Consider the following 25556-nt stretch of genomic DNA (forward strand, 5'->3'; position numbering starts at 1 on the left):
TTAATTTTCCTGAGGAGAACTATACTAGCTACGATTTCTATTATGCTTCTAGTCATCCTAACTGCGTAGTATGTAGTATTGTGTTTTGTTTGAAATGATGAAACAAAGATGTGTTATTCTCTAATACTGCTTGAGCAATAACTGCATGTTTTGTGGTACCACTTTGTGTTATTTGGTTTGAGAGAAAGTTTCAGGGACTACTACCCATGCTTTCATTCTTGAAACCCAAAGCACTCAGTAAAGAGTTGTAAATCTATTGCTGAGTGGGGTCTGTCCTTAAAGCCATTGTATCCTCTCTTGATCTGGTGAGTCTCAGACACACCTGTTCAAGTTTGGGAAACAAGCTAATTGGATGGAGCAAGAAGAAATTACTTGTCACTCAGATACATGTTTCTCAGCTGCAAAAAGCTTAATAGTACTAAGTTGGTTGCACCTGACCATTCATGAAGGGGACGGTATGTGCACCCATCACAAGTGAACTGTGCTTTGGAAGACCACAGAAGCTGAAATTCTCCCATTAATGCAGCTCTTAAAAGATACTAGAATTTGTGTAGCATCTTCTAAACCTTACGACCAAACAACTATAGCTAAATCAGGACTATGTTGAGCCTTACATAAATATAGGCCTTTTTTTCCAATTCAGGAAGTAAACTTGTATCCAGGGGCTGCTCCTCAGGGGTGTGATTTGCAAGGAAGAAGCAGCAGTCAAACGCTTAACACTTGCCCTGCCCACTCCTTCCCCGACCATCCAAGATTCCAGAGTGATGTTCCACATCTCTGTGCTTAAAGAAACCCTGGTTTGGAAGGGCCTAAAATGCAGCACAGATGCGTCCCTGCTCCATTCTACCACTTTCGCATTACAGGATTTCCTCTGCCCTTTGCCTCAGAAATGCATCAGTCAAGCTTCCCAGACAGAGAACAGGTTCTGATCATGTAGTTCTAGCCTGCTTGTGCCTACAATTGCATCCTTTCCTGCTCATCAAGGCAGGAGAGTTAGAGGTGGCTGCTCTGGTCTAGGCTCATAACAATACCAGCTAGAATAGAATCTTAAGAAGTTGAACAATCATTTTCAAGAGACCAGGATACTTTACACACTTTTACTAACGGTTGGTAATGTGCATTTGACAAGCATCCGTGACAAGAACCACATCTTGAATTCCAGGAGCATTTGAATTCAGGAGGTATACAATGCTGCTTTCCCATCTTGCCTCTTCAGGGTTAATACACATAAGCACTCACACAATTCTCACGTTTACAAAAGCCTTGGCATACAATTGAACCCCACAGGAATTCTACAAATGCACCTCTGGCTTCTGTAACTTGGTAGAGCAAGGGCGTGGTCCTCCAGACGTTTTGGCCTACAACTCCTATCATTTCTCACTATTGACTATGTTGGCTAGGGGTGATGGGAGTTGTAGGCCAAAACTTCAGGAGGAGCACAAGTTGCCCACCTCTATGGTAGAGGTTAAATTTCAAGTAGGAGCAGTGACACAAACAGAATTATTCATAGGCAAGCTGACCCAAGGTACATTCCCCTAGGAGTCAAGATACCAGGCATTGCTGATCAGAGGGGTTCGCATGGCCACTTGGTCATCTCTTTGCTGGCGATGTTTGCAGAGTTAATTTCAGGGGCAGTCATTATGCTTTGCCGGCTCAGTGGTCTCCCTATTAAGCTATAACTGACTATAGAACTAGCACTGCCCACAAGCAAGGGCTTCATAAGTGCACATTGCCTTTGGCAAAGGCTTGCTATCAATTCCCTCTCCCCACAGCTATGTTTGTTCATAACAAGCCAACACACATGCACCCTTTTCCTTTTGAGACAAAGCTATCTAGCTCCAAGTTGGAGTTAGAGAAGTCTTTTTGAAGAGGGTTTGCACCACGCTTTTGTACTTGAAAACAAAATCATTTAAATTTGCCATGCAAGCCCAGCAGAGGCGGTGCTATATTTGGGGCAAAGGTGGCTTTGGCCACCTGCCTGTCCCCCATCCACTTGTGGCAGAGAGAGCCCCCCACAACCTGGTACATTTGCTCCAAGTACCACAGGTGGTCTTCTCCTGTACTCCTTCAGCAATTTTTGTCCTGCCTCCCACCCCACCAGCCCCAATGGGCACCAGCCGCCACTGAATCCTAGGGCAAGTGATCATCAGCATGTAATGATCCAGTCCAGTGGGCTTGCTTTAAGAGAGCAGAAGGGAAAGGGGTGAACCCATTCTTCCTGCAACTCAATAATCATGATGTGACAAAGATTAGAGAGATATTCACAACACAACACCAGAAATTCAGTGGTTTGGGGAAGCCACACTGGAAACAACAGATGGTCCCTATAGATAAGTACGTTGTCACCTTCTCCAAAGGAATTGTTGAGTTGAAAGAAGAGGGATTTGTCATCTACCCTTTCTTCTCTGTTCAGATCAGGGGTAGGACACATGTGGCCCTCCAGATGTGATTGGACTGCAATTTCCATCACCCTAGTCAGCATAGCTAACAGTGAGGAATGATGGGAGCTGCAGTCCAACATTTGAAGGAACACACATTCCCCATCCCTGGTTTAGATCAGTCAAGTCAGTTGGACTTAGTTACCTCTTGCTCTCATCACAACACACCTGTATCTTTCCTGTAAAAAAGTGAAAGGCAACACTGGGCATGTACAACACAGTACTAAAATAGTAGGCCAGCCTTTTCCCCATCCTAGTGCCCCCCAGATGTGTTGGCCATGCTGTGTGGGAATGGTGGCAGTTCAACACATCTGGAGAGCACCTGGTTGGGGAAGGCTGGAGTAGATAATCTAATGCCACCATACCCAACCTGGTGTCCTTCAGATGTCTTAGACTACAACTCCCATCAGTCCCAACCAGCATGGCCAATGGTCAGGAATGCTGAGAGAGTTGTCATCCAAAACATCTGGAGGGCACCAGGATGGGGAAGTGTGGCCTAATGAATCCATATTATTAAAAGCATGCTCATCCAGGATACATTCATTTCCCTTCGTCCTAAAAGTAGGCTATTACTGTCCTTGTGTGGCATTCTTCTGTGGCAGATGTCCCCAGCCTCTTCATGGCTCTCCAAGTATGCCACTGGCTAGACTAAGGATTCCAGGACTAGCAGTATCCGCAGGAGCCATAATCACTTCATCCTTGGGGTCTCCAACATTTGTACCACAGAAGGGCAGAACATGCATATTGACTGATGAAGGAGGCAAAACTGAACTGCCTTGAGGGTCTGCAGAAATATAAGTGGGTGGATCTTCACTTACATAATGAGGAAGGCCACCCAAAGAGGTCACCCCAGGAAGGGCAACACCCTCCAATTCAACCAGCTGCTCATCATGGCCTAGCATCCATCGCCGGTACTTGTCACGGGAAAAGCAAACACCGGCTCCAAAGAGGCAAGTTAGAACAACGGTGATGTAAAACCAGGAAGCATTTGAGATGGCTGGAAGAAGAAGGACCTGTCATGAATTGTTACAGCTCACCCCATATCCTCCTGTACTTATATCCTTCCTTTTTTCCCATGCCAGAACAACCCACAGCTCCTCTTTTCTTAGGGTAGGGGACAATGTTGCAAAAGACAGATGCAATCACCCACAACAACTACCACTCCCCCAAACACATCAGGATTCAAATTTGTATCCCATATATCCCCAAATGTATCATCATCATTGCCCTTCCTCCAATTTTACCTCCATTTTATCCTCACAACAACCCTGTGAAGTATGTTAGTCTGAGAAATAGTGACTGGCCCAAGATCCCCCAGTGAGTTTCAAGGCTGAGTGAAGATTAGAACCCACGTCTCTCTGGTCCTAGCCCAACACTCTTAATCACTACATAAGAAGAGCCGTGTGGGATCAGACCAAGGGTCCATCACATCCAGCATTCCGTTTACACAGTGGCCAACCAGCTGCCTGTGGGAAGCCCACAAGTAGGACACGACTGCAACAGCACCCTCCGCAGCAACTGGTATACAAAGGCTCGCTGCCTCTGATACTGAAGGCAGCATATAGCCATCAGCACTAGTAGCCATTGACAGCCTTCTCCTCCAGGAATTTGTCTAACCCCTTTTTAAAGCCCTATCCACTTTCTACATTGTAAGTCCCTTGGGGCAGCAGCCTTTTCATTCTTCAAAACACACTATGCACATGGTGCAGTAAATGAACAGCAGCAACAAGTCAGACCTAGACCATTATTATAGATTGCTAATTCATTAAGGGTGCAATCCATTGCATGTTTAGATAGGAAAAAGTCCATGGCTGGCTGGGGAATGCTGGGAGTTGTAAGACTTTTTTCTACCTAAACATGCATAGGATTGTGCCCTAAGTGACAACCATGGATTTGCTTGGTCTGTGTATAAGTGAAAACGTGGTTTATCCCCCCATGCCCATCCCACATGCTACCTTACATTCTAGCACAGCCTTTCCCAAACCGGTGCCCCCCAGATGCATTAGATAGGCTGGGGGATGCTGGGAGTTGTAGTCAAAGGCATCCGGAGGGCGCCAAGTTGGGAAAAGCTGTTCTAATGCACGGTAAAGGTTGGAAGCCTTCTGAAGCGGTTCAGCTTCCTGTTCATTAGCCACGAAGCAAGGTGGTCTTTCGGGAGTGGTCTGCAGGAGATGGGAGTCAGGAAGGCGGCCAAACCAGACCTCACCTAGGTCCACAGTGACTGACTAGATGCTGCCCTACTACAACAAGCAGATGAACTCTGCCATTATGGAGCAAAGGAGGGCAGCGTCAAGCTTTGGATCTTCAGGGGAGCCCAGGATCTTGTCCAAAATTGATGTAAGAGTTCACAAACCTCTTGGGAACTGCACTAGAACTGCTATTTCAATGTGCAGAGAGAGAGAGAGAGAGAGTTGTCAATGAAAACTGGAAGGGTTGCAAAATGGGGGAGGGTGTAAGTGGCATGGGGTGAGGCGTTAGCTGGACAAGACAGGGCAAAAGGAGAAGCGATTGGGAAGTCTGCCAAGGTTTCTCTCTACTCAAGATAAGAACATAAGAGCCCTGCTGGATCAGACCAAGGGTCCGTCTAATCCAGCATTCTGTTCACACGGTGGCCTGTCGACCAGGAACCCACAAGCAGGACATGGGTGCAACAGCACCCTCCCACCCATGTTCCCCAGCAACTGGCTCATTGCCTCTGGTACTGGAGGTAGCACATAGCCAAGGTCTCTCCCTCCACAGTGTTCTGCCCCAAGCTAGGGGGGAATCAAGGCCTCTTACCTAGGATCTGACCCAGGTGGTGGTGGGGGACCTTCTCCATCTGCCCCAGCATGGAGTTTGCTTTCAGCTGGCTGTCGGCGAGGCAGCCCTGCAGGTCTAGACGGGCTTGCCGCGTGGGACAACAGTAGGACAAGCGACACGTGCCGCAACAGAACTTGGCGTCGGAGGGACATTGGATGGCGACGACCCGCAGCTCTGTCCTGTAAGTCCAGGCGCGGCACAACTCGCCCTGAGTCCTTGTAGGGGCGTTACCGGGAGCCAACAGCAAGACCAGGACGGACAGCAGCACCCTCGCCATGGGGCACGCTTCCCCGGACAGGGGCCACGTCTCCGAAACTCCCCTCCCCCCACGCCGCTAGCTCGCTCAGTCAGTCCGGTCCGCCCCGTCTAACAAACCCAGATTCTTCTTGAGCAGCCAAATACCCTCCAAATATGAGCCCTCTCCGCCAGTCTTTATATCTCGCCAAGAAACTGTCGCTGATGAGCTCGAGAAACGCGACTCCTCTCGACTGGCTTGGCCCCAATCCCCCTCCGTCCATCAACAACAACACCCCCCTCCCGTTCCCCTCTCCTCCGCCAGGAATTGGCCAAAAATGGCTCCTGTTCTAAATGGAGAAGCAACACACATGGCCCTGATCCGTGGGCCGCTAACAGTCCGATCGCGTCATTTACCCTGCGTAAGTGTAAGTGAGTAAGACACCCAATGGATTGTATCTGCTCAGAGGAGATCCATTGAAATGAATGGGCTTAAGTTAGCCATGACTAACTAGGTTTCATTCATTTCAGTGGGTCTACATCAAGTAGGGCTAAATTGGATACAACCCAGTAAGTCCCATTGAAATCAGGTCCGAGCCTCTGTGTGTTTTCTCAGAAGAATTTACGCCTCTTTTTTGCTCAGTGGGCATTATTCAAAAGTAAGCATGCAGAGTCCATGTATGGAAATAAGCCTCGCTGAGAATAGCTGTGCTTACTTCCGAGGAAAGCTGCATGGTATTGGGCCGCTACATGACTTACCTTTGCTCGTGAGTTTCGATGAAGTCACGGTAAGTTATTTCTGAGTAAACACGAACAGCTTTAAGGCTGCTGCAGTCCTAACCAAGGTGCGGTTTCTTAGCAAGATTCATTGAGCTCCGAATGACTGAGACAGGGGTTGCAATCCCATACACACTTACGCGGGAGTAAGACTCATTGAACGCAGTGGGGCTTACTTCTGAGTAGACTTGGAACTGTACTGCCAGCAAATATGCTGTGTCAGCCTTCCCCAAAATAGTGCCCTCCAGTTCAGTTGGACTACAATACCCAGCACTCCCAACCACTGGCCATACTGACTGGGACTGGTGGGAGTTGGAGTCCAAAACCTCTAGAGGACACCTCTTGGAAAAGGCTGTATCAGGCTTTACTCTTATGCACTCCTTCCATCAGATCATAAGCATGTTTATTATTATTATTATTAATTTCATTTCTATACCACCCAATAGCCAAAGCTCTCTGGGTGGTTCACAAAAATATACACCACAACAGAAGATCATAAAAACATAATATAAAATCATTAATATACAAAATGTAAAACAATTTAAACAGCTAGGGATGCAATCCTATGCATGTTTAGACAGAAAAAAAGTCCTACAATCTAAACATCATAGGAATGCACTTTGACAGCTGACATAAATGCCCCATCATATGCTGTCAAATTTATTTATTTTTATTTATTTATTGCATTTATATCCTGCCTTTTTTCCTCTTGCAAGGAACCCAAGGTGGCTTACATTATCCTCCTCCTCTCCATTTTATCCTCACAGCAACAACCCTGTGAGGTGGGTTGGGCTGAGAGTCTGTGACTGGCCCAAAGTCACCCAGTGAGCTTCCATGGCTAAGTGGGGACTAGAACCTGGATCTCCCAGCTCCTAGTCCAACACTCTTGCCACTACACCACACTGGCTCTGGGATGCCTGGGAGCAGAGGACACTCTTACCATGTTGCTGAAAAGATGACTGTGTGGGCCAGGTGGGCCTCAGTGGGGAGAGTGTTCCAAAATCTGGGGGCCACCACTGAGAAGACCCTCTCCCGTGTTGCCCCTTTCCAAGCCTCTCTGGGAGGAGGCACTTGGAAGAAGGCCTCTGATGTTGATCATAGTGTCTGGGTAGGTTCAGGTCAGGAGAGGCACTCCATCAGGTATTGCAGTCCCGAGCTGTTTAAGGCTCGGACTTAGAAGCATGTCCCAGTAAATTCAGTATGGCCCAGCAGTGAGTAAGTGTGCTAAGACTGCAGCCTGAGTAGTGAGTAGTCAGATGCAAAAGACGGTGGAGTTCCTGCGCCTTTAATAATGGTGCAGAAGAGGGAATTTCAGCAGATGTAGTTTGTCATGCATGCTACACCTGCTGAAATGCCAGCTTCTACTACACCACTATTAAAGCTGCAGAAGTCTTGCCCTCTTCTGTAACTGGTCATCCCAAGTAGTAGCAATAGGAACTTCCCATTGAAATCATGGGACTTCCTCCTGCATAAAATTGTATTATAACAGCAGTGAACCTGTACCCCCCACCCCACACACACACACACACACACAAATGTTTTTGGATTATAACTCCCATGGTTCCCGTCCAGGAAGCCATTAGTCATGCCTGTTGCGGGATGGTGTTTCGGGAAGGCTGTTATAAAAGGGAGAAGGAACATGACTCCATGAAAGTCTCAATTATGGGATGTGGAGATGAAGGGGAGAAGTCAAAGGAAAGGCAACAGCTTTATGTGCCTGTTTCACGGGGGGGGGGGTGTCAATGGGTAAGGAAAGCATAGGAGCAGGCTTGGAAGGAATGACTATTATTACATATATCATTTATTACATTTCTATCCTGACTTTTTTTCTTCTTGCCAGGAACCCAAGGTGGCTTAGGTGGTTGTCCTCCTCTCCATTTTATCCTCACAACAACCCTGTGAGGTAGGTTAGGCTGAGAGTCAGTGACTGGCCCAAAGTCAGACAGTGGGCTTCATGGCCAAGTGGAGACTAAAACCTGGGTCTCCTGAGTCCCACTCTAACCACTACACCACACTGGGTCTCATTGATAAAGTTTGGTCTTGGACCAGTTGAGCTTGAGACAATTGTGAATCATTCAAGCAGAAGTTATCAGAGAGAAAGAGACTTGGAGATGGGTCTGGATGGAGGAAGAAAATTCAGGGGTAGACCCCATGTCCACGTATAGGTGGTACTGAAAGCCATGAAGAAGTCAACCAGGGCCAGTATGTAGAGAAAGAATAGCAGAGAATCCAGAAGGGTCCCCAACAGAGAGACAGAAAGCAGAGGGAAAACCTCCCTGTGGAAACATTGGAAGAGAAATTAGACAAGGAGAAGAGAACCAGTGGAAAACAAAATCATGGACACCAAGGACAAAAAGAAGTGTCAAGCAAGAGAGAGGGATCAGCTGTACTGAAGGTGAAAGAAGTCAAGGATGAGGACTGAGAACCATACTTAAGCTTTGCTTCAATTCTCATTTCCTCTTGAAACAAGTATGTTTCACTGCAATTGCTCATATTCATCCCTTCCTAGCCTTGCCTCTACCCTTCTTACTTCCGCTCCTTTCATTCTCTCTTACTGCTGATATTTAGATTTGCATGTTCCTTGGGGCAGGGACCTCTCCTGTATTTAATATGCCCTATGCAGCAATAGCTTTATAGACTTAGGTGTAATCCTATGCATGTTTGGACAGAAAAAAAGTCATACAACTCTCAGCATTCTAGCTGGCTGGGGAATGCTGGGAGTTGTAGGCCTTTTTTCTGTCTAACCATGCATAGGATTGCACCTTTAGTTAGTCATATGTTTGTGTGGACCAAACCATGGTGTGCTCCAATACCATAGCAGTGTGCTATGAAATTCAGCAAATGTGTTTTGCGGGCCCTACATCTTCCTAACACTGCAACTCCTCGTACACCCAACTGAGAATGAGCCTTGGGGAGCAAACTGGTCCTTGGATCAGAATAAATATGCATAGGTTTGGCCTGAAAATGGACCATTGTTTCCAAAAACAAGAGCTGGTATTTATTGGGCAAAATAGTATTTCTCCATGATATTTAGAGTACATGTTTCTGCTCTTCTCAGTTTATAGTCATAATTCTTAATTTGAGAACTAGACACATTGCAAAGCTCAGGTAGTTGGAGGGATAAAACTAGGAGGCCAAGATCATCCAGGTGGTCTCTTGGGTGCAGGGGTTCAGAGGTACAGAAGCTCGTTCAGCCTGGGGACTGAATTCCATTTCAGAGAAGCTCTCAGAGGCCACATTCTAGTGGTGGGAGGAGCCAAAGGCAATGTGTGACAAGCAGGAGAAGGGTGGTGTGTATTCTTAGCCCAACACCTCGCCCAAGCAACATCAGAACCAAATGTTTTCCTTAGAGAAGTATCAGGAAGGCTTGGAGCCCCAGCCATCGGACAGGCTGTTCCAGGCAAAGACCTCTTAAAAAAATAATAGTCCTGTGCCTTTAACACAGCCCACTTCTGGTCAAGCAGAATCTGGATCTACAGTGTCTAGTTCTGGGCAATGCATTTAAAGAAGGTCATTGGCTAGCTGGACTGCATCCAGTGGAGGATGACGGGGATGGTGAGGGGTCTGGAAAACAAGTCCTATGAGGCATGGATGGAAGAGCTGGGAATGTTTAGCCTGGAGAAGATCAAGCAGAGACATGATAGTGGCCTTCAAATATCTGAAGACCTGCCACGCAGGAAATGGAGCAGACTCATTTTTTATTGCTCCAGAGGGCAGACCTAGATCCAGTGGGGAGAAATTGCAGAGAAGCAGAGTTTGGCTAAAAATTAGGAGGAACTTCCTAACACTGAGCGCTGTCTGAAAGTGGACCAGAGGTGGTGAGCACTCCTTTGCTGGAAATATTTAGGGTTGCTATAACTGCATCTTGCATTGCAGATCTTGCACTGGGTAGGGAGCAGAACCTGATGACCTCCAACATCTCTTCCAATTCTGGATTTTATCTGTGCTGTTTTATGTCTCATATCTGCCTTTTTATCTCACTACTTTATGTACTATTTGCATGTATTTATGTATTAAATATATTATTATATTTAAAACTATGTATTATTTTCAGGTTGCCCTGATGTTTTGTTGAAGAGCAGAATATACATTCTTAAACAATCAATGTGACATTCCAGCCTTCCTGCACCTGGACCTGTATCCCGAGATGCTGATCAAGTTAGGGGGGCTACTGAAAGTAGCTAACGCCTTGAGTCATCCGATACAAAGTACCAACTATGGTAGCATCTAGGCTGAACTTAGACCAACCAATCTGAGTCAGAGGTTAATATCAAAACACTCATTTTTATTGATTTGGTACATATATGTGTGGACAGATGCATTTTACAAGTGGGTGCTAAAAACAGTTTCTTGAATCCCAGAAGCAAAGCCTTCGGGTTATGATTATGGTATATAAACCCATTCCCTTGGCTAATGCCACAACGTAGACAGTAGATCTCAAGTAGGAACAGTCACACAAACAGAAGTATTCATAGGTCAGCTGACCCAAAGTACACTTCCCCAGGAGTGAGACACCAAAGTGTTGCTGATCTGAGTGAACCACATAGCTGCTCAGCAAAACTTTCTCTCTCTTCACATATTTAAGGCAACCTTCCTCAGCCTGGTACCCTCCAGCTGTGTGGGCCCTATAACTCCCAATGTCCTCCTGCCAGCATGGCTGGTTGGGAGGTGCCAGGAGTTGTGGACCAACATATCTAGAGGCTCCCATGCTCAGCAAGGGCGGTTTAAGGAATTCCTTTTGGGGACAGTCTCTATACAACTTGTCTATTCAGTGGTCTCCCTACTGAGCTGTAACTGGCAGCACAGAACTAGCTCTGCCCATATAGGGAAAGACAGGGACAGCAGTATAAAATGTTTTTGCCACCATCTCTTCTGTTCCTTCAGTCTTCTCCCCCCCCCAGCCCCCCCCCACACAGATTACACAGTTCAGCACATAAACATGCTCCTTTCCTTTACACAGAGCTTTCTAGCTCAGATGTTTTAAGTATCGTTTTGAAGCCCAGTTGCATTAATTGTGCCTGGGTAGTTTAAGGTTAAGTCAGTGTGTTTTATGGACTGTCCTGCAGTCCCTGGTCGAATGATGAAACAGCAGTACAATGACTGAGTCCAGCTGAATTCTGCCCCCACAATGATCCACAGCCCTCCCCACTTAAGAGAGAAACAGAATGATCCAAAGATGACCCAAATAACTCATTATCTTATAGGGTTAGATCATTTCCTCCATCCTAAAAGCAAACTATGTTCACATAGTGTGGGGTTTTGCTTTGGCAGGGGCATCAAGCTTCTTCAGGAGAAGCGGATCTCCAAATATGTGACTGGTCCACTGACCTCCCAGTTCCCAAAGAAGGCCCTGGAGAAAATTGATGGAAAAAATCCAGTAGCACCTGGGCTGCAGCCTCATCCCCTGGGTTTCCAGTGTTTGCAAGATGAAGCTGCATTTTAACGTCCTTCTCGTCCCCGGGGTTTCCAGCCTGTGCATGGTGGAACTGCACAACAGGTGAGGCAGAAGATGGGCGTGGGAAAGGATCCTCCAGGCAGTATGGTGGAGGATCATCAGGGTAGCGGCAAGACCGGCGAGCTATTCGAGGTAGTGGCGGGGGAAGCCCAGCAGCCACGCCCAGTGGGAGGGGAAGCCCAGCAGCCACGCCCAGCGGCGGGGGAAGGCCAAGATCCTCCAGCTGGATTGGCTGCTGGTTCTCATGGTTGTCTGTGCTCTGATCTACATCGCAGGGAGGTGGTGTGATAATGTCAGGGAGTGCTGTAAGAGAGCTGGTATTCCTCTGCCTGGTTGGCTGGTGATCCTCATAAACGATATTCCCGAACGACATAGGGGTCTCCTTACGGCAGCATATCCAAATGCCAATTCCACAACAGATGACAAGAGCAATTAGTACCAAGATTAAAATCCAAAGTGACTCTGGAAACAGGAAAAAGAAAAAAGGCCAGTCACTCATTGTCCCAAATCTTCCCACATTTTCTGCGCTTCAGGTCTTCCTTCACTATCCTTGCCCACAACTCCCTCCATCTTGGGGTGGGGGTGCATACACTAAACAGCCACCCCCTCTCACCTACTGAAGTCACAACAGCTACCTCTCCCCAGCCAGAACCAGACAGGATTGGTATTTCTATCTCACCCACTACATCAGCATGCACCAAAATCATTAGCTGTGTGGTGGGGGAGATCCCTGGACTTTACAGTCTTTCCCATCTGCCAAGGATGGGGGTCTTGTGGCCCCCTAGATATTGCTGGACTCCAACTCCCATCAGAACCCACCAGCACAGCCAGTGGTGAGGGATTATGGGAATTGTAATCCAGCAACATTAGAGAGGGCGCAACTTCCCCACCACTGCCATGTGTGCAGCTGGAAGGGTAGGGGGCATATTGGGGGGCAGGCTTGATGTCACCACCTACCTGGCATCTGGGTGCTGCTGCTAGGGTTCCAAGGCAGCAGCAGCGCCTAGTAGCACCCACACCTGCCCTGAGCCCCAACCCCCTCCCATATCAGGCAGCTGAGTTTTCAAACCACCATTTAGAATTTCCCAGAATGCCCTGGAGTGACTCTATTAGGAGCACAGCAGCAAGGCATTCTGGGAAATTAAAATACCACTTTCCCTGCCACCCTTCGAGCCCTCTTACTGCCACCACTACCAACGTGCTGGCCACGAGGGAGCCTTGGATAACTCCTTCAGAGTTCTGCCTGAAACCCAGGGCAGATTCATCACCCCACTGACATCAAAGCCACCAGCCTCCACTGACTGCCAGGTATGCTCATGAAGGCCATGTCCACATAAGGGGGGGCTCCCTGGAGAGCACTTCACAGAAGAGTCCTGCTGGTTCAGAACAAAGGCTTATCTAGTCTAGCTTCCTGTTCTCACAGTGGCCAACGAAACGCCCCCATGGGAAGCCCATAAGCAGGACATGAGTGCAACAGCACCTCCCACACATGTTCCCCAGCAACTAGCATGCACAGGCATGTTGCCTATGCAGGTATTTGTTTCATGTATAGTCATCATAACTAGTAGCCTTCAATAGCCTTGTCCTCTGTTGGTCTAATCCCCCCTCTTGTCAGGGTTGTATCTGAGCCCAAAGATTCCCAAAGCAGCTCTGATTCTGAGGAGGAGAGACAATTCATGGGGAGGGGTTCTCTCAGACTTCAGAGGCACGGCTGGAGGGGGAGCCCCCCCCCCACATCCCTGGGAGTGACAGTGAACCAGACGTGGACAGGGAGGGACAACCTGAACTTTTAGACATGAGGCGCAGACGCAGGCACAAGCAAGAGCTCGCAGGGGCCGAGCTGTGGCGCTCGGCCCAATTGGCTCAACGTCAACAGCTGCACCCAGAAGCATCACGGGAGAGGGGGAGATCTTCCCCTCCCACCCCTTAAGTTCAGAGAATTGCTGTGTTTTTCCCAAACGGAGATCAACTGATATCCTAACCCTTAGAAACCCCTAGGTGGCTGTTCCCTTGTAGTTTCTCTGAGTCTCAAGCAATTAGCATCTGAATACTTCATTAGGATAAATGGAATTAAAGCCTTGAAAAGCAGCCCTTTTGTCTGAGTGTTGATTTTGGCTATTGGAGAATTCAGAAGGCAACAGGGGCATTCCTGACACCTCTAAAGACATCCAAGATGGTGGCTATCACTAGGAGCCGCATCCCACCAGGGTTCTTATTTTGCAGTTTACCAGGGCCTCTGCTTCTGCATTCTAAGCAAGATAAAGATCCCAGGCCAGCTCCACACCTTTCCTAGCCCTGCCAAGAAAGCTCTCCTCCCAGCCCAGGTAAACAGGCAGAGGGAGGAAGGAGGGGGGAGAGAGAAGGGCAATTGTGATTTTCCTGCTGGCCTATTGTCATCTTCTTCTTCCCAGGCTGTGGCTTTAACCACACATTTACACACAGCCATTACAGCAGATCGACACTGAAATAGTGGATTATCTGCAGGGTTTTGTTTGTTTTGTTTTTTGCAGGATAAAGATCAAAAACAGCTGGCTATGCCCTAGAGGTTGATGGTCATGTAAATGACCCGCAAAGCACAAGAGATAGATGCCTGACATAAAGACAGCCTACATCTTGTGGTAGGGAATTTCTCTTGCCCAGCAACCCCTGGAGCTGGTCCTGACTTAAGGTGTGCCCTCATGCCCAGAACAAAACCTCGGCAAGAAGAGGGAGGGGAGGCTAGAGGAAACGAAATGCGCTAACCCCAGGTTTAGAGTTCAAGAGCCCGAGGCTTAATTCGGGAGGAACAGCTCTGGTGACACCGCACGTACTTTGCACGTGGAACCCCTCCCCCCACTGGCATCTCCGTCTGACGTGACCAACGTGGAATACTGTGGACGATGTGGGTTGCCACACCCCAGACAAATTCGTGGAGAATAAGGGCTCTTAGGGGCTAGTAGTTAGGAAGGGCTGTGGTTCGCAGGACATGACAACCCCCCATGGGTTATCACCCGTGGTGGCTGTCGTGATGTCCAAACCTGGCGTAGTATCCACAGCGTGGCTTATTTCTCACCAGCAAGCCACCCTGAGAGCCCATGGCTTGTTGGTGGGCTGTTCAGGGTGGCTTGTTACGATGTCGAACCTGGCAGAGTGGGTCTGCATGGCTTGTTTGAAAGGGCTACAGATGCGCTAATCCAAGTAGGACTAGGTCCCATTCATTTCAGTAGGTCTACTCCAAGTAGGCCTAACAAGGGATAAAACAAGAAAGTTAAAGCCAGTTTAACTTTCCCACTACTATAATATGGGGGGCGGGGGGGGGGAGAGAGAGAGAGAGAGAGAGAACACTATTCGATATGATACCCATGAGCCCTCTAGAAGGTACTAGATTTCTCTCCAGCCCTCCGCGAACGGAGCGGCCGTCTTACCTCTTGCTCTCTTTGCCGGGGGTCGGGTGGTGCCGGGGCCCTGGGTGGTGGCCCCGGGGCTCTCGGCGGTGGCCGACTTCAGCGGAGCCGCGCGGGGTGGGCACGGCTGCCCGCCTCGGCGAGCCTCTGCCGCGGAGCAGCAGGATGGCTGCAGGCAACAGAGCTCGGCGTCCGCGCCGTCGCGCCGCTGCAGACTCCGGCTGGCTCCGACCAGCGACTCCGCGGCGGACAGGCAGTCGCGACACACCCGGACCTCTGCGCTCGGAGAAGCGCCTCCCGCTGGAGCCAACAGCAAGGCCAGAACGCACAGCAGGGCCCGCTCCATGGTGCAGGGCCCCGGGCAACTCAACGCCTCTTCCCTCACTCCAAAGCCCCCGATTTCGTTACCTCCACCCTCCCCGTCCAGTAAGACTATTTACTCGGTGCGGGTCGTTAAATACGCTCTAATTATAAAGTTTCTCCTGCCCAATAATGAGCCTTTATTCCCCAACAAGACACTCGCCGTGATGAGGCTGGGAAACGCCACTCGTCTCAGCTGGCCTGGCCCCGATCCCCGCCCGTCTATCAACCAGGACGTCGCCTCCACGTCTCTCGCCTCCCCGCCAGAAGCGGGCCAAAATCATTCGTGCTCCAAATAGACAGATCGCCCCAGCTTGCGGCCCTGATTTGTGGGAGGCGAAGTCTCAGTGCGTTCAATAGGACTTGCAGCTTAGTAACAACCGGAACCTATGCATGTTTACTAGTAAGCCCTTCGTGCATTCAGCGACAATTACGCCTAGGTAAGTATGCACTGGATTGGAGCCTCCCAGAACGAGCCTATGCAGGTTTGCTTTGAAGCAAGCCTCAGTTTGTTCAGTGGGACTTACTCTCAAGTAAGGGTGAACTGCACACTTGGGAAGAGATGCCATTAAACAAAGTTACTTACTTCAGAGTAAATGTGCATGCGACTGCACTGCTAGTTTTCCACTTCCTTGAGATTAAGTTCCATTGAAGTCATTGGGAGTTACATCTGAGCAACTCCCTCATGAAGGTGCCTCCTCCCTCAACTGTCATCACCACCAGCCCCTAACAGAGGGAGGTGAGAGGAGAAGAAGGACCATTCCACCAGCCCCGTTGAAAGGCTGCTTCATTTTTTCCTCTTCCCTACCCATCCCTTTTCCTTGTGTGCCATGTCATTTGATATTGTAAGCCTGAGGGCAGGAGGCATTTTGCTTAACTGATTGTAAGCTGCTCCAGGAGACCTTTTGGCTGAAAAGTGGGATAAAAATACTTCAGGTAAATAAATAAAGTCCACCATGGGGACCGGCTTGTAAGACTGCAATGCCATGTATATTAAATTCAGAGGGAATCACACAGAACTCAGTGGGAAAGATGCTGAATTATTTAAGGCATCATCATCCATTTTGCTTTAAGTATGGTTGGCAACTAACCATACGAAAAACCAACCGGGCAAACTGTTCTGCCTTTAAACAGAGGTCTGTTCTCCAGAAATCAGCAGGGGAGGACATAGGGACAAACATCATGTTTCTTAGCTGCAAAACATACTGTAGTTAGGTGGACAGGTACTGGGGCCAGTTTGAAACTTGGTAACCAGAGCTGGAGATGCCCAACCGTACAGGCCCTTGACCCACCCCTAAGGGATCACTTAATCTGGAAGTAACGCCACCTCTTTGACTTCATCGGTTTAGATTGGATGCCCCCATTCTCTGCATTCCAAGCACTGCTACCTGTTTTCCTGACCCAGGCAGGTCCCCATGCCTTCAATGGGTAGAAATCTTTCAGACACACAACATTGTCCGTCCGATCTCCATAAAGAAAGATGCCCCTGTTGAATGTTGGTCTGTGTCGTGCAACTCTTAGGGCTATGCATGTTTAGACAGAAGAAAACCCTACAACTCCCAGCATTCCCCAGCCAGCTATGCTGACTTTCTTCTGTCTAAACATGAATAGGATTGTGCCCTTAATGGCACAGGCTCCCTGGGGGAGAATAAGAGTGCTGTCATGAAGAATAAAATATGAACAGGGCAATTTGTAATCACTGTGATGTGAGTCCTGATGGATCGGAGTAAAGAGAACCTAAGCTACCATTCTGCTTCTAACAGTGGGGCAAATTGCAGGGGGGATGGGTGTCAGGAAAACTGCATTACTGGAAAAGACCCCAGATGGCCAGTTTGAAAGGTATTTAAAATTTAAATATAATTTTAAATAAAAAGGAATAAACATATATTTTAACAATGCTTCATTACTTATGTAATAAATTTGGGAAGTGGTACAGTCCTAACACAGGTTGAACTGAGCACTACTTATCAATGGGCCTATGGATAAGTCATGATGGTTGTCACTGGCGTTGTCCTTGCTGCAGGTCTTGGAAGTTGAACTTGGCAAAAGTCTTTCTCCTTTTCTTCAAGAAGAAAATATTCTTGCCATATTTTTGTGCACAAAGCATCGAAAGTATTTTCTTGTTGAAACTGTTAATTTGTTCTTAGTTCTGTTTTACACTCCAGCCCCACGCAGAAGTGAGAAACAAAATATTTATGGTATTCATTAATGAATATTTTGAAAATATATTTTATTGTAACTGGTTTTATTTAAAATAGTTTATATTTAATATTATGTTAATGTATGTTGTATTGTTTTTATACTGTAACCCACCCTGGGAAAACTATGATCTTGAAAGATAGCTAAGAAATGGATTATACAATGAAAAGCCTACTATGTTCAGTGGGGCTTTCTGGCACTATCCATTCTATTAAATAGCACTAAGCCTTTACTTTTTGGAGAAGCTTCAATATTTTGATTTCAATAACAGCTGTAATGTGGGCTGCAATTCTGAACATGCTTACTTAGGAATAAGGCCCATTAAATTCTTTATAACTATTTTTATATAAAAAATATATCAACCTTTTAAATAAATACTTTCAATGCCAGATTCCAGCTGAACATCAGGAAAAACTTCCTGACTGTGAGAGCAATATGACAGTGGAACCCATGACCTAGGGAGGTGGTGGGCTCTCCCACACTGGAGGCGTTCAAGATGAGGCTGGACAGCCATCTGTCAGGGATGCTCTGACTTGGATTCCTGCATTGAGCAGGGGGTTGGACTCGATGGCCTTGTAGGCCCCTTCCAACCCTACTATTCTATGATTCTATAAATTCATTGAAATTTCCTCCTGAGTAACTATGGATAAAGTCACACTGTAAGTTCCATTAATTTCAATGGGATTTGTATGTCCATTCCATGCATATTTACTTAGAAGTCCCACTCCAGTCAACCAAACTTACTTCCAAATTCCAAGTATGTTTTGATGCTTGCAGTTGCTTCCTAAAACCACAGCTGAGTTCCATTGATTTCAATGGGTCTTTGTCCCAACTAAGCCTGGAATCCTAGGCACAAACTATGAAAGAGATATGACCCCAAACCCAGGAAGACAGACAAGACAATCAACCATAGAAGAACTTTCTTAAATTAGGATTATCAGAAATATATTTCAAGCTCCTTAACTGCCCGTGGGCTGAACGCTTCCAAACAGAAGCCCTTAAAACACCCACTTTTGAACTCACTTTGAGTTATGAGCCAAGGTACAGCAGCCCAAAAGGAAGGCAGTGCAGAGAAGACCAAAACCTGTTTCTCCCCAGGGCCAGTTTGAGGTCAACATGGAAAAATTCCTTCTTGGCTCTAATCCTTGCAACCAGCTAAGCCTGCAGTATCAGGTCAAGAGAGTTAGTGTGGTAGAGGGGCAAGAGTGTTGGATCAGGCATCTGGAGATCTGGGCTCTAGTCCCCACTTGACCATGGAAGCTCACAGGGTGACTTTGGGCCAGTCACAGACTCTCAGCCTAACCTACATCACAGGGTTGTTGTGAGGATAAAATGGAGAGGAGAAGGATTATGTATGCTGCCTTGGGTTCCTTGAGGAGGAAAAAAGGCAGGATATAAATGTAATAAATAAACAAGTGGTGGGTGGGTCATTCCTTCAGCTAGGCCCAACAAGGATCCAATGGAAAGAAAAATCACCTTTGCAGATCTGTCTGCTGAGGCCTAGAGAATTAATGGATTCATCCATTGGTTTCTGGGTTGTACCACTTATTTTATTTTAAGACTTCTAGCTTCCGGGGGGGGGGGGTTGGGTGGGCATAAACCTTCCCTTGGACTTTGAAGTAGTACAACCCAAATACAGGTTGAATTGAGTAAATCATAGAACCATCATGAATTCCAGAATAAAAAGGAGTTTGCTTCTGCTACCCTAATACTAAACCAATTTAGAATAAGCACCCTTTTGTCATAGCAAAAGATAATGTATTTTCAAAATAAACATGATAAAATGAGGGTCTGTAATCAGTCAATCCTAAAGGAAATCAACCCTGAGTGCTCATTGGAAGGACAGATACTGAAGCTGAAGCTCAAATATTTTGGCCACCTAATACGAAGAGAAAACTCACTGGAAAAGGCCCTGATGCTGGGAAAGGTTGAAGGCAAAAGGAGAAGAGGACGGCAGAGGATATGGCTAGATAGCATCACGGATGCAATGAATATGAACTTCAGCATACTCCAGGAGAGAGCGGAGGACAGGAAGGCCTGGCGTGCTATGGTCCGTGGGGTCATGAAGAGTCAGACACGACTTAATGACTGAACAACAACAAATCATGTACATGTCCAGGACAGACATAACTATAAAAAAGCTTTGCTTTTAACTATAAAAAAGCTTTGCATTCTTCTTTAAGAAGAATGTTGTGGAGATGAGAGTCAAGCCTTCTGGGCCCCGCGATGCCCAGGCTGGCGCAGTCCTGATGCCAAGCCTGCTGGGTGAAGTGTGGTCATGCAGGGGACCCCCTGGGCAGCAAGGCTGTGGACTTCTAACCCAAGATCCAGCCCTCGTTGCACCATTGCACACCGATCTGGGTGGGGAGTGAGCAGAAAAGTGAAGCCTTCAGCACCCCCCTCATCATGCCCAATTATTCACTACAAATCAGACTCACACAACCTCCCCAGATGCAGGATGCACTGGGAATATGTAGTTCCAGCTGACCTGCATCCTCAAATGCTGATCAAGGCAGGACAGGAGGCAGTTACACCATCTGGGGCCACAACCTGCAAGGCATCAGGCCGAGTGGGAACACAGCAGGAAATGAACGAATGCTCCAAGAAGGCCAGATATCAACATACTCCAGAGCTTTTATTGGGGGTTAGTTATACATGTATAAAAGCATGCATTTTACAAGGGTCTGTGCTAAAAACAGCTTCTTGCATTCCACTTAGAAGGCACACATTGCTGCTTCTAGTTTTGCCCCTGAATATACAAAACTGGTCATCAAATGCTAATATTTTAAAAAGCCTCAGGGTACCATGAAGCACCCAGCCTCCATGGGAATGATGCAGACATGCCCCTGGCTTATGACCATAGAGGTTAAAGCTCCAATGGGAACAGTGTCCCGTGAACAGAATAAATCACAGATTAGTTGGCCTACAGTACATCCTCCTAGGAGCAAAGACTCCAAGGCATCATCTTCTGAAGTACTTCATATAGCTCAGCAATACTTTTGTCCTGTCTTCACTGGCAATGTTTCAGGTCCTCTCTTGCCCATGAAGTGAAAGTCTTGGTAGCTGTGTAATGCCCTTGTCAATAGGATGCTCTCACTTCTTCTCCCCCTCCAGCATCTTGGAGACAGTAAAAGTCACCACCATAGATGCATGAGATGCTACTTTCCTTTAGATACAAGCTCAGTTCACACAACACTCTTAACCCACATTCAGTGGTTGAGTGTGGGTTGTTGCTGAACCATGGGTTATCCCGTTGTCTGAACGCAGTGTGTTTTGCACAGTGTGGCTTGTTAACCACCCTGAGCAACCCAACAACAAACCATGGGTTTTCAAGGTGGCTTGTTAAAAAAAAAAAAAATAAGCCACACTGCAAGGTTAACAAGCCACCCCATGGAAAATGCCCTGGGTTCAGACAACACACTAACCCATTGTTCAGCAATAACCCACAGTCAAACATTGAGTGTGGTTTAGCATGTTGTATGAACCCAGTCTAGCCTTTCAACTCAGACTTAGAGAAGTCCTCTCAAATGTGCTTTTGCACAGGGTTGGGTTGCCTATGTACTTTTCTACTTTAAGGCAAAGCATTGAATCACCTGCCACACAGTCCTAAAATAAGTGAAAACACAGTATAGATGAGGACCAAAGGCAGCCAGCTTCATTCCAGTACTGGTTAAGGGGTGCTGGGAGTTGTAGTCCAACACATCTGGCCGGAGCCACATTGGGAAAGGCTGAACGAAATACCTATCTACAAGCTTCAGCTTATGGAGTTGATTCATGTCCTGAATCCTAAAAGCAAGCTATGGCTGTTCAATATGGGATCCTGCTTTCGCAGGCATAGCTAGCCACAGAGGTGGATCTCTCTTTCTCTGCACATCACTGATCTGCTGAGGATGCTGTTTCCAAGACAGGCTCTGCAGGATGGCCAGGAACATTTCTGTGCACAAGTGGGCAGACAACGCACCCATTCTCTGAGTTTCCAGCATTTGCACGCTGAGAGTTCGCACCAGGCGCCATGAAGAACACATCGCCACTGACATTAATGAGCTCAATAACTGGTGGTGATGGATCATCATCTGCCACGTGGTCAATGAAGCGGGCTAGTGGGAATCCATGGAGAGCTGATGGCTGGACCGCTTCCCAAGGCTGTTCCGTTCGGAATATGTTCCTAAGCTGCTGGTGGCATCCTCTCTCCTTACAATAGCGAAAAGCTATCCAAAGGAACACCCCAACAGGTAGCAAGATGAGAAACACAACTTCAGGCCCCCACTCTGGGGAAAAAAGGAGGGACAGTCACTGATGGTTATGGACAGCCCACCTCTCCCATCACCACTTCCTTCTTGTGACCCACACACACACAACCCCTCCACTCCCCAGGGGCACAAGACACAGCAATTTCATCACCCCAGATTATTTACGCCCCAGGAGCTACTCCTCACCAGTCTTTGCTCCAACACCCTGTAGCAGAAGTGCGGAAGACCATTGTATACTGAGGAGTCAGTGGTGCATCAGTTCTCCTGCCCATGTCTAGAGTGCCTGTTTGTTGAGCTGATGGGGATGTGGGGAAGCGATGCTGGTTCTCTTGACACTGTGCTCAAGCTAGTAGATAAAAGCTTTGACAGAATCTCAAGGTGAGCTATTTGTTGCTTAGAATGGCTGAGAAGAACGTTATCTTCACACAGCACATAATTAAATTATGGAATTCACTGCCACAGGATGTAGTGACGGCCACCCGTTTGGATGACTTTAAAAGGGGGTTAGACAAATTCCTGGAGGAGAAGGCTATCAATGGCTACTAGTCCTGGTGGCTATGAGCTGCCTCCAGAGGCAATGAGCTGGTTGCTGGGGAACATGGGTGGGAGGGTGCTGTTGCACTCATGCCCTGCTTGTGAGTTCCCAGTCGACAGCTGGTTGGCCACTGTGTGAACAGAATGCTGGACCAGATGGACCCTTGGTTTGATCAGGCATGGCTCTTATGTTCTTACCTTCCTGCCCATTATTAGGGTCACACACACACACACACAGCCCGTGAGTGTATGCAGCCATGAGACCATGTCCAGAATGGAACAGATCAAGGGGATAGTATATGATTCCCTAGGACTCTCCCACTTCAGCGACTCAACACAGACTAATCGCAGAAATACTTTGCACAAGCCAGGCTGATTCTCTGGGTATGGTCGCTGCTGGAAGGGACCCCCAGTAACTGGAGGAGCATAAAAGCATATTCATCCTGCCTTGGGATTTCTCGCTTTATTAGCCTGCTTTAGCTAAAAAAACAGCTTTCCTTCACCCATTCGTGTGTTCATTGCCCCAAATAGCAAAAACAAAACAAAACACAGAACACACAAACCACCCATTGCCTATTGACAAAGAACCACTGGCAAAACACCACCTTGCAAATACAGGTTGGAAGCATTACAGGGAGATCACCCACCCTACCAAGCTTTCAACCCTGTCCATATTCAGGATTGGAAAGAGAGAGGGCGCAGGCAGAGAATGCTACGCATGGTGTACTCGCCTAGACGGGGGCGGGAAGCTTGAGCAAAGCAAGACTACTTAGCAAAGGAGGGAAGCCCCCCCCCCCGGGGGGGGAGAGTGGTACAACTCCCAAACAATGCTACACCCCCAAACAATGGAGGTTGGTGGCTCCGATGTCAGTGGGGCGAGGAATCCGTCCCGGGTTTCAGGCAGAACTCTAGAGGAGTTCTCTAAAGGTGCTCCTTGGATGGCTCCTTTAGAGTTCTGACTGAAACCCGGGTCGGATTCCCCACCCCACTGACATCGGAGCCACCAGCCTCCACTGCTCCCAAATGTCCGACTCCATGGGCACCCCGAAGATATCACACGGGAAAAGAGTCTAGGGACCCAAAGCGGCTGTGTGCGATGGAGCGGGCGGGAGGAGAAACGACCGCGGGCGGAAACCCAGGCCAGCTGGAAACCGCTTGGGGGAAAGCGTGTCTAACCGTTTCCACGTAACGCTCCCACGTGTGCGGAAACGTTAAGGGCGAAACTGCGAATACAGGGAGGGCTAGAGGGAAAGCCAGGAGAGGGGATTCAGCTGGCCAATAGAGGGACAGCTAAACTCCCGCAAGGTGACCTGCTTCCAGGCTGGCCAAGGTTCCCCCCCCCCCAACCGCCCTCGAGAGGGTTGGCAGAGCTGTCTTACGGAGGGCCTTCGCAGTCGCGGGCTGGGTGGTCCGTGGGCCGCCTGTGACGCTGGCCTCCTGGCGACCCGCGCGGGGGCATTGCTGCTGGTCCAGACGGGCCCCTTCGAGCGAGCAGCAGTACGGCAGGCTGCAGGTCCCGCAGCAGAACCTGGCGTCCGCCCCGTCGCGCAGCTGCGGACACTGGAAAGCTGCGGCTGGGGGCTCTTTCCCGTACGTCCAGCCTCGGCACAACTCGCCCTCGGGCCCGGCAGAGGCGTCGACCCGAGACGACAGCAGGAGCAGAGAACACGGCAAAGCCCACTCCATGGCGCGCACCTCGCCAGGCGGGGACCCTTCGGGGCGCCTCCTCCTCCCCTTCCAGAGGGTTGCCGCGCTCCGCGCTAAGCTCCTTCCGCGCTCCCCGTCTGACTAGCCCGGTGAGGCTTTGCTAGTAGCCGCGTACAAACGTTCCCTTTAGCCTTTTTATCCCCCGAGAAACCCTCCTTGATGAGCCCGAGAAACGCAATTTGCCCCTGATTCGCGGTCGCTAAAAGCCCATCTACATTTACGCAGAAGTAAATCCAAGTGCTCTCAATGGGACATACACTTTAGTAATATTGGCTTGGAAGTAAATTCTACTGAGTTCCGCGAGACTTACTCTTTTATAAGGAGTCTCTGCTTATTCACGCGGAAGTCTATCTTTCCATGTTCAGTGGAGCTTACTCCTAAGCCAGTGTGCCTAGATTTGAAGGAAGCGAATGTATTGGTTACGTTGAATTTCTAAAGAGCAGCTAGGCACTGGAAACCGCCTTCTGTGGCATCAGTTAAAGAAAAATTCTAAAATCATCAGACAAGAGTTATATCAATTAAAGGGTGGCTTATTAACATATTAGGCATTGTTGTGATGGATCATAGAATAATAAAATCATAGGGTTGGAAGGGGCCTACAAGACCATCGAGTCCAACCCCCTGCTCAATGCAGGAAGCCAGATTCCCAGGCGGTGTCCCATCCAAGTGTCCCATCCAGGGCTGATCCTGCTTAGCTTCCGAGATCAGACGAGATCAGGCACATCCCCTATCCTGGCGTAAGTTTCACAAATCATATGCGGTAGCAGATAAAGGTTTTTTCCCCCCTAAAAGTCATGTTATTTGAAAATTGTAGTAGGAGGTCTGTTTCATTAGATACAGATGCTTGTTATTTGCTGTTTTATCTCTTTGTCTTCCTTTCTTTGGTCTTTTTTTGGGGGCGGGAATATTTTTGTTCCCTTTTTCTGAACCAAAATGTAAAGTCCCCCCTCCATTGTTACTCTGAGGTGCTGAAGTTTTCTTTCAGGAAGATCCAGTGGTGTAACGATTACATTTTTAAGTGAGAGTATTCATCATGTCAGCCCACATAGCCACGCCTCCAATGACAGTCCATAACTACACCCATGCCTGTTGCAGGAATACTGTTTTGTTTGTTTTTTTGTGTGGAGTGGGGGTAGAGTAAGCAAAATTTGTAAATAGCAGTCTAAACACACATAAGTCAAGCATTTATACCACTGGAGTTCCTTTGCAATTTTCTTTCCCTGAAGTGTTGGAATTGCTCCCAAAACACTTTATATAATCCAATCCTAAAAGTGAGTTCCTCCATACAAGTAGGCCAATAAACCAAAAGGTATACGCAGATAACAGAATATATATCACCAATGCAAACCTTCTAATCCTTCTGCATTTAAAAAACATATACTTTTCCAAAGAGAAAATATGACTATTCTCCTCCTTCCTT

General features: G+C 47.9%; 3 protein-coding genes across 3 annotated transcripts; all 3 read right to left on the reverse strand.

Annotated features, from left to right (window-relative positions):
- Positions 1 to 1084: 1084 nt before the first annotated feature.
- Positions 1085 to 5753, reverse strand: LOC146338623 (protein shisa-3 homolog). The gene is made up of 2 exons (XM_084813361.1): positions 5217 to 5753; positions 1085 to 3435 (listed from the first exon to the last, which is right to left on the reverse strand). Exons 1-2 carry the CDS (start codon positions 5512 to 5514, stop codon positions 3056 to 3058), a joined length of 678 nt encoding a protein of 225 aa, XP_084669487.1. The 5' UTR covers positions 5515 to 5753; the 3' UTR covers positions 1085 to 3055.
- Positions 5754 to 10515: 4762 nt separating this feature from the next.
- LOC146338624 (uncharacterized) lies at positions 10516 to 15432 on the reverse strand. Its single transcript, XM_084813281.1, has 2 exons — positions 15108 to 15432; positions 10516 to 12165 (listed from the first exon to the last, which is right to left on the reverse strand). The coding sequence occupies exons 1-2, from the start codon at positions 15430 to 15432 to the stop codon at positions 11525 to 11527; spliced, it is 966 nt and encodes a 321-aa protein (XP_084669407.1). The 3' UTR covers positions 10516 to 11524.
- A 4833-nt stretch (positions 15433 to 20265) lies between these two features.
- On the reverse strand, positions 20266 to 24115 carry LOC146338625 (uncharacterized). Its single transcript, XM_084813282.1, has 2 exons — positions 23809 to 24115; positions 20266 to 21913 (listed from the first exon to the last, which is right to left on the reverse strand). Exons 1-2 carry the CDS (start codon positions 24113 to 24115, stop codon positions 21519 to 21521), a joined length of 702 nt encoding a protein of 233 aa, XP_084669408.1. The 3' UTR covers positions 20266 to 21518.
- Between the last annotated feature and the right edge of the window lie 1441 nt (positions 24116 to 25556).

This window comes from Heloderma suspectum, chromosome 9 (assembly GCF_057233095.1).
Source record: "Heloderma suspectum isolate Gila_16-S chromosome 9, 16-S_ref, whole genome shotgun sequence".
Lineage (NCBI taxonomy): Eukaryota > Metazoa > Chordata > Lepidosauria > Squamata > Helodermatidae > Heloderma > Heloderma suspectum.